The sequence below is a fragment of the Oryzias melastigma genome, linkage group LG17 (genome assembly GCF_002922805.2).
Source record: "Oryzias melastigma strain HK-1 linkage group LG17, ASM292280v2, whole genome shotgun sequence".
Lineage (NCBI taxonomy): Eukaryota > Metazoa > Chordata > Actinopteri > Beloniformes > Adrianichthyidae > Oryzias > Oryzias melastigma.
Window position 1 is genome coordinate 2,044,130 of NC_050528.1, and position 8,165 is coordinate 2,052,294.

Sequence of the window (8,165 nt, forward strand, 5' to 3'; positions counted from 1 at the left end):
TGTCATGTTTGCTGTGTCATGTTTGCTGTGTCATGTTTGGTGTGTCATGTTTGCTGTGTCATGTTTGCTGTGTCATGTTTGGTGTGTCATGTTTGCTGTGTCATGTTTGCCGTGTCATGTTTGCTGTGTCATGTTTCTACAACATTTTTGTGTTCTTCTTCATGCTCAGGGGCCTCGAGGTCTGCTGGGCCCCAGAGGCCTGGCTGGTCCTGGAGGACAGCCTGTAAGTATGATGTCTCCACACATCCTCGTCTTTGGAAACAGCTTGACTGCAGAGTTTGGTCTTTCAGGGTCTTCCTGGACTTGATGGCCAACCTGGACCCAAAGGAAACATGGTGAGTCTTCACCTTCAGTCTCTGCAGATCAACCGTTTCTGTTCCTGTGGGGTTCAAGAGATGGTGGGAGGGGCTTAGTACACTCATGATCTGATGGATGTACGTCAGAGGAGTTAGAAGTTCAGCTTCTGGTCCATCATTTCCGAGTCTTCTGTAGATTCTAACAGAACTTCATTCAGGCTTCAGTTTCATGTCATTTGTTCCAAAGTTTCTAAATGTTACAGATGTTTGGTCGCTAGACGTGGTTGTAAGTTTCTCATCCTTCGGTTCATCGTTTCATCCGATAACTGCAGAGCTGAAGCCGTCTTTGGATCACTGGCTGAGCTGATGAACAGAACTTCTGTTTCCACAGGGTCCACAAGGAGAGCCGGGGCCTCCGGGGCAGCAGGGTATGCCGGGTCCACATGTGAGTGTCCTTCACTCCCTCCTCTGACGTTTGCTCCTGGTCTTCCTCTCTGCTCCTCTTCCTCCTCGTCTTCATCGTCTGTTTTCTGCACCAGACATTAAAGTCTCACTAGAGAAGTTCTTCTGACGGCAGTAAAACCAGATTCTCCAGCTGCTGCAAAGACTTTCTATTCCAGACGGTTTCAGCAGAGTGTTTGGGATGGGGGGGGCTGCAAGGTGAGAATAGTTGGCCCCCAGATACCCCCCCTCTCCTCTGGAAACTATTAGCTGCTGTGATGGCGTGCAGGTGGAGAGAGCTGGAGCCGTACCTGGACGGACGCTTTCACGACCGTCATTAAAACGTCTGCGTGAAACAACAAACCGTTGGAAAAACAGACTGAACAAAGAAACACACCGCTGGGCTTTAATCACCTTTTTCCGGTCTCTTTTAGGGTCTCGTTGGTCCTCAGGGTCCGATTGGGCCTCCAGGTGAAAAAGTAAGTACAGAACACACTCACACACACTGTGAAGTTTGTGGTTCAGTCCAGACCTCCTAAGTGATTCTGCAGATCGGTGGCTGAGCTTCAGATCTGCTGATCGGATTCCTGAATGCTTCAGTCTGTTCTTCAGCGGACCGTCTGCTCTGTCCTCACAGGGACCTCAGGGGAAACAGGGTCTGGCTGGACTGGCTGGTGCCGATGGTCCTCCTGTAAGTTCTGCTCTGCGTTCCTGTCACTCACAGCCAGTCTCCATCAGAACCGGGTCAGCTCTTTCTTCTGCCTTTGCAGGGTCATCCGGGAAAAGAGGGTCCTGCGGGCGAGAAAGGTTCGGCGGTACGTTCCCGTTTACATTCACGGACCTAATTCCAGTTTTTCTAAGACATTTGAGGATCAGCTTAAACACGGATCCGACTGAAGAATCCACTTAACATAAATTGATTTCCTTTATGGAAATAAATGAAGCTGATGATGAACGACGGTTACAAACAACCAGCAACTGTGGAGCTCCATGCAGACTGTCAGACACTCGTTAGAGCTGTAATGATTCATTTTAACAGTTCATTCTAAACGATCTGATTGGATCTGATTCTCTGAACTCCAATAGATCCAGAACATTTTGATCCAAACTTCCAGCAGTGTGACTCAGAGACAAATACCTTTTTCTTTTGAGGGCCACATAACAGTTTTCCTCTCTGATGGGGGGCCGGGTCGGTTTGTAAGCTAACAGAAAAAGTGAAACAATCTAAACGTTTGTCTAACACACAACTATATTTTAATAATCTCTTTCAGTAATCTTCACAGAGAAAAGGAATCTGAAACGAGTAAATAGAGAATCCTCTCCTGTCATGATCCTTTAGAGACGTTGGAGTCCTGCAGCTCCTCACAGAGGTCTTAGAACCATCTGGATCTTTTATTTAACTTATCGATAACTATGAACTCATGCAAAAAATGAATAACTGATATAAAACTTGTTTTAATATTTATAAGTGGAAAACATGTTATGTTTAATTATGTTTATTTTCCTCCCAGATAAAATGTACAAAACATTTACTATTCAACTTTTAAGGTGAAACAACAGAAATCACTGCAACTACAACCCACAACATTAATGTTAATGTGCAAGATGAAAAACATGAATCAGGTTTGTAAATGATGATTAAGGCATTTAGAACTTCAAATATCTCATCTTTGTGAAGCTGCTTTGGTTTATGTCAGAATCTGTTCTGGAGAGAGTTGTTCTCAGGGTTCTGCTCAGGTCGGATGTGGAGCCGGTTCTGTTTGCAATTCTTTTCTTGGAGATTCTAAATTTTGTCTTTTTATTATCCATAACAATAAAATCATTTGAGATTTCTGTTCTTTTTTCATTTTTTTAAGTTTTTGTGTTGACGTCTTTTGTCGTCACTCTCCCTCATGTGTGCTGTGAACACGCGCGCGCACGTGCACAAACGGTATTGATCTGACATGTCTGACTTGAAGAAAAACAAAATGAAAAAAAGAGGATTCAGGACACAACTGGATAAATAAGAAGGAGCAGCTGGGGAAACAAACAGAAAGTGGAACTCTGTCTTCTCAGGTTATTGGGGGAGTTTTGTTTTAAAACTAACTCATGAAGATGAAACCTGCTAATCCAGATTACAGAAGTTAAACTCCTCACTACACACTTCCCCCCTTTCTCAGACAGACATGGAGATTTTTAAATCCTGGATTATAGAATGAAAACTAAGATCTGATCACGATCACAGAATCATGAAGGTCTCAGGTGCTGCACAGGCATGGAAAAGATTGATTGACGAGGTCTCCAGCCAATCAGGACACAGAACAGGGTGTGCAGCAGCATGATCGCACTGAGAGCAGGAGAAGGAAAGAGAAGACTGTCTTCTGTTCTATTTGACGAGGATTTGGGAGAGATCAGGTAGAGGAACAGCAGGGTGAAATAAAAAGTCACGTTCTATGAGGGTCTGGATCATGTGGCCAGATTGACAAAAAAAAAATAATAATAATGGGTCTCTGAAAGTGTTCGGGGGCCGGTCCCCAGGCCCGCGGGCCTGCAGGCCATAGTTTGGGGACCCCTGGTCTAGATTGATTTGATGTGATTAAAACTCCCCTCAGACAGATGGATCTGGTTGGATAGATCAATCCTTACATCCATCTCGTTTCCAGACTTGAAGTTGTAACGTTTCTCTTGTCTTTGTACTTGTGATCCTTCATGAAAGGAAAAGCAATGAGAGTGTTGAAGTTCCAGCAGTTGTTGTGTCTGTTTGGCCTCCTGACCGTCTCCTTTACCCCCCCAGGGTTTTCCTGGTCCCATTGGATCCATCGGTTACCCGGGGCCCAGGGGTGTCAAAGTAAGCTGACCGTTACAGAAAACACCCACACTCTTCTGCCATTTCCACTCCTCTGGATTGTGTTTTCCTCTCTCCAGGGTGCTGAGGGCATCCGAGGCCTGAAAGGAGACAAAGGAGAAAAGGTACAAACCTCCTTCTTTACGCCTCATTATTCTGTCTGTCGGATGTCAGAGGACAAACATTTCATTTGAGTTCTTCACCTTTTCTATAACTTCACGTGGAAAACCTTGAAAATCTCATCCCAGACAGATACTGTAGGTGGAGCATTTTCTGTGAAGGGTGACCTCTTGACCTTTAGTTACTGGTTTTCTCCACTGGTTTGGCCTAAAACCTGGTTTGGTTCTTTGAAGGTTTATCAGATGTTTCCTTTAACTTTGTTCTGAGTTTTTCTTTAGATGTAATCTCTGATTTCATCCTCCAGAAACACAAATGGAGCTTCAGAATCCACAGAATGAAACTCACACATTCACAGTCTGGATCAATATCTGCAGATCTGGAACATTTAGTCCCAGAAATGCTGAATAAACACCTGCATTCTCCGTGTTAACCACTAGGGGTCAGAAGACTGTTACAGTTTCATATAAACCACAGAGGACAGAATGACCACTAGATGGCAGCATCGATCATTTGTGCTCAGATCAAATGAAACTTGAGAGAAACCTCAAAAGAGTTTACATTTATTTCATTTGTTAGTTTTCACTGTTTTCTTCTAAATAAAATTATCGTTTTCATTCAGACAGAAATGAATTTATCCCATTGTTTTTAACGGGATGCATTTATGATCCATTTCAGGGAGAAGATGGATTTCCTGGCTTCAAAGGAGACATGGGCATCAAGGGGGACAAGGTGGGTGGTGAGCCTTGGTGAAGATGATGACGGTTTCAGGTGCAGATCGCTGTGTCACGCTTGTCTTTCATTGTTCTGCTGCACTCAGGGTGAAGGTGGAGTTCTGGGGCCCAGAGGAGAGGACGGTCCTGAAGGCCCTAAAGGAACCTCAGGACCCACTGGAGAGTCTGGACCAATGGGTTCAGCTGGAGAAAAGGTAGACAGACAGCAATCAAAGGTTGTGTTTAGCTGTTGTGTTGTTGCAGATGAAGTCAAAACTGTTGGTTTGATCTTTGCGTTTTTAGGACAGAATTTACTGTTTTTAAAGTAACAGGATTGGACTTTGTATTAGAAATGATAGATTGTATGCCTGTATAGTTTTCTGTATTGTATAGTTCAGCACCTTAGATCCAGTCTGAAAGCTGAAGTCCATCAGACTCTAACAGTTCCCAGGTCCTCCATGTTTCTTGTTTCCAGGTGGAGTTCTCTAATGGTTCTACTGATTCTTTCTAACACGTCTTTTTCCTTTCAGGGAAAACTGGGAGTTCCTGGATTGCCCGGATACCCTGGAAGACAAGGTCCAAAGGTGTGAAGTTCAGATATGGATCCTGAACAAAATGAAAACTGTAGCAAGTGCACCCCCCCCCCCCCCTCCTGGTTTTACTCTCCACTCCCTCAGACCTCCTTCATGACCGCATGGATTTCTCTGCTGTGATTCTTAGCTCCATCTTCTTCTTGTCGTTATTTTCCTTTGCCCACAGGGCTCCAACGGCTTTCCTGGTTTTCCTGGAGCTAACGGTGAAAAAGGAGCAAGGGTGAGAAAAATCCTTCAGCACCTTTCTATCTCTAAAGAACTTCTCTGTGAACGAATCCTGGAGGTTTACGATGTGACTAAACAAGGATGGGAGGGGCCTATCTGCCTCCGAAGGATGGATGGATGATGAATGAATGGATGGATGATGGATGGATGGATGATGGATGATGGATGGATGATGGATGATGGATGGATGGATGGATGAGTGATGATGGATGGATGATGGATGGATGATGGATGATGGATGGATGGATGACGGATGGATGATGGAGGGATGGATGGATGATGGATGGATGATGGATGGATGATGGATTGATGATGGATGGATGGATGGATGGATGATGGATGGATGGATGGATGGATGGATGATGGATGATGGATGATGGATGGATGATGGATGGATGGATGATGGATGATGGATGATGGATGATGGATGGATGGACACAGAGTCTGGCTGAAATAATTTGTTTTTTGCTCAAAACTCTTTTGTTTTTTTTCCAGGGAATTGCTGGAAAATCCGGCCCCAGAGGCCAGCGCGGCCCCACGGTAAGCATCCTGAGTGTTTTCCGTCCCAAAGACATTTTCCACACCAGTGATTCCAGTGATTCCATGGAAAACGTCCTGGCTGCCACACCCTTCTGTTCTGTGAAAATGTTCAGCCAGAGCTACAGAAAGCATTGACCTGAAGTCTCAGACTTTCTCTGGTCCAACTGCATTCTAACGGTTTTTGTGGAAAACTTCAGGGTCCACGAGGAGGACGAGGACCACGAGGACCGACTGGAAAACCAGGTGCAAAGGTAAGAAGAAGGTGTAGGTCTGGAGACTTTAACCACAAGCTTAACTCCAGCTCAGAGCTGGTCTGTGCTTTGGTTTTATTGTAAACATTTATAACATTCTCTTCTCAGGGCACCTCAGGGACTGATGGCCCCCCAGGCCCTCCCGGAGAACAGGTTGGTGAATCTTTTAGTTTCTGATGTTTTTACAGGTTTAGTTTAAGTGCTCCTCTATGATCAGTTTACTTTAGATGTCTAATGGGGTTCATGTTATAACAAATGTTTTGATCATTTTTCCTTTTTACAGCTTAAAACCATAAATAAATCATGTTTTAATTTGTAATCACCACTTTAGGTTTTTTATCGTGTTATTGTGTGTATTAGTCTTTAGTTTTGTCAACACAATCATTGTTATGTCACTAAAATTGATTGTTTTGACTCATTTTGTACCTTTGCTGTTCTTAAATAAGCGAATAGTCATCGACAAACAAACTCCAGTGTTTTGCTGCTCCGTCTGTCATTCCTGAAAGTCCTTCATCTTCACTTCCTCGTTTTATAAAATGACACCATTCCTGAATCTCAGATTCGTTCCAGTGATTCACTCAGCTTAAAGGTTAGTAAAAGCAGAAGTCCGTCTGATGCGTTTCCTCTTCTCTACCTGTAACTCCAGGGTCCTCAGGGGCCGCAGGGACCCGTGGGAATGCCCGGACCCAAAGGACCCAATGTAAGGTTCCCCGTCAGCCGGAACGCTCGGCTTCATCACATGATCAATGACCTTCTGCTCTCTCTCAGGGCCCACCAGGGAAGGACGGGCTGCCCGGCCACCCGGGGCAGAGAGGGGAGACGGTGAGTGGGGGGGTTCCAGGTCAGGTGGGAGGAGCTTAAATACAAAAGGATTATTATAACCAAACTAAGACCAAACAGGAGAACAAACAGAGAAGGCATGTCTCTGACGGCTGATCTGATACAGAACTGATGGAAACTTGATCTAAAACCGTATAAATGTGGTTTTAAGGAAACAGGATCTCGTTAAAAACCAGAATCACCGTCAGCTGTCACTCACAATGAAGAAAGTCAACAAGAAATGCAGTGAAAGAGCTGTTAGGAGAGCTCATCCTCCATGAAGAGTCTCCATCCATGGGGGGGGCAGTTCGTTTTGTGTCCATTAAATCAGATTCAGATTTCCTTTAAATCATGAGTTATTACAAAACAAAACTCAGTAAATTGACATTCAGGTACAAACTGATGAAGAAACAGTTTTCTGCAGACTTCTGAAATCTGTACAGACATTTAACCCCTTCATGCCTCAATTCAATGATATAAACTTTATTCTTCCATTTTTTTCTCTGTTTAAGGGGATTGTAAAGTCCAGGTTAAACAGCACATGAGAATTAGGATGTGAAAGAGTTAAAGTCAAAGGTTTTGTTGCCTCATTTTTATCTGCAGTTTACTCCATTCTAATGCAGATGTTGAATCAACGTCAACAAAGTCATCCGGATGAAACCAGTCAAACATTTCTTTGGAAAGTACGAACAGTAAAAGATGTTTTCATCAACGTTTGCTCTTTGCTGAAGGTCCGTTTGTCTGGGAAGCAAACTGCTCTGGTTAAAACCGCTGATGTTCTCGTCTGCAGATCAGACCTGAGAGCCTCTTTAGAGACACTTCTTCTGCTGCAGCTCCAGCAGGAATGCACCAAACCGTCCAGATAAAAAGTCACAGTTATGCCGTTGATGTTCTGACCCATCATTATCTCTGTTTCTGCTCGTGGACGCTGTCTAAAGCCACCTGAGAGTTTCTGCAGGAATCCTGCATGAAACCAGCTCAGTTTTCTTAACATTAATGAGAACAAAAGCATCAGTGACAGAACAACACAGCATGAATAAAGCTCACATAGAAACAAAAGACTGTTAGGAACAAACGGACTGACAAGAGACCTACAGGGTTTACCCCGGCAAACCATCAATATCATGAAACCTGAAGAATCAGCTGTTCCTCCAGAATAAGACGAGTGCAGGCCTCACAGCTGTCACTGGTCTCTTCCTCAGGGCTTTCAAGGAAAGACTGGACCTCCAGGACCGGGAGGTGTGGTGGGACCTCAGGTACGGACACACACGTTTTCTATTCACACGGTTGGATCTGAAACAGGAGAAGAGCCAAAGAAGCTGAGACCACGCTTCCCTGAGGGAGGG

General features: G+C 44.3%; 1 protein-coding gene across 1 annotated transcript in view; it reads left to right on the forward strand.

Annotated features, from left to right (window-relative positions):
- Positions 1–8,165, forward strand: part of LOC112139449 (collagen alpha-1(XI) chain) — a 58,788-nt gene that overhangs the window by 31,789 nt on the left and 18,834 nt on the right. Inside the window, exons 21-38 of the mRNA XM_024262260.2 lie at positions 170–223; positions 291–335; positions 688–741; positions 1,172–1,216; positions 1,375–1,428; positions 1,508–1,552; positions 3,511–3,564; positions 3,642–3,686; positions 4,357–4,410; positions 4,499–4,606; positions 4,922–4,975; positions 5,151–5,204; positions 5,705–5,749; positions 5,947–6,000; positions 6,109–6,153; positions 6,647–6,700; positions 6,769–6,822; positions 8,022–8,075. Coding sequence (XP_024118028.1) covers positions 170–223; positions 291–335; positions 688–741; positions 1,172–1,216; positions 1,375–1,428; positions 1,508–1,552; positions 3,511–3,564; positions 3,642–3,686; positions 4,357–4,410; positions 4,499–4,606; positions 4,922–4,975; positions 5,151–5,204; positions 5,705–5,749; positions 5,947–6,000; positions 6,109–6,153; positions 6,647–6,700; positions 6,769–6,822; positions 8,022–8,075 — 972 coding nt within the window. The remainder of the gene's footprint in view (positions 1–169; positions 224–290; positions 336–687; positions 742–1,171; positions 1,217–1,374; positions 1,429–1,507; positions 1,553–3,510; positions 3,565–3,641; positions 3,687–4,356; positions 4,411–4,498; positions 4,607–4,921; positions 4,976–5,150; positions 5,205–5,704; positions 5,750–5,946; positions 6,001–6,108; positions 6,154–6,646; positions 6,701–6,768; positions 6,823–8,021; positions 8,076–8,165) is intronic.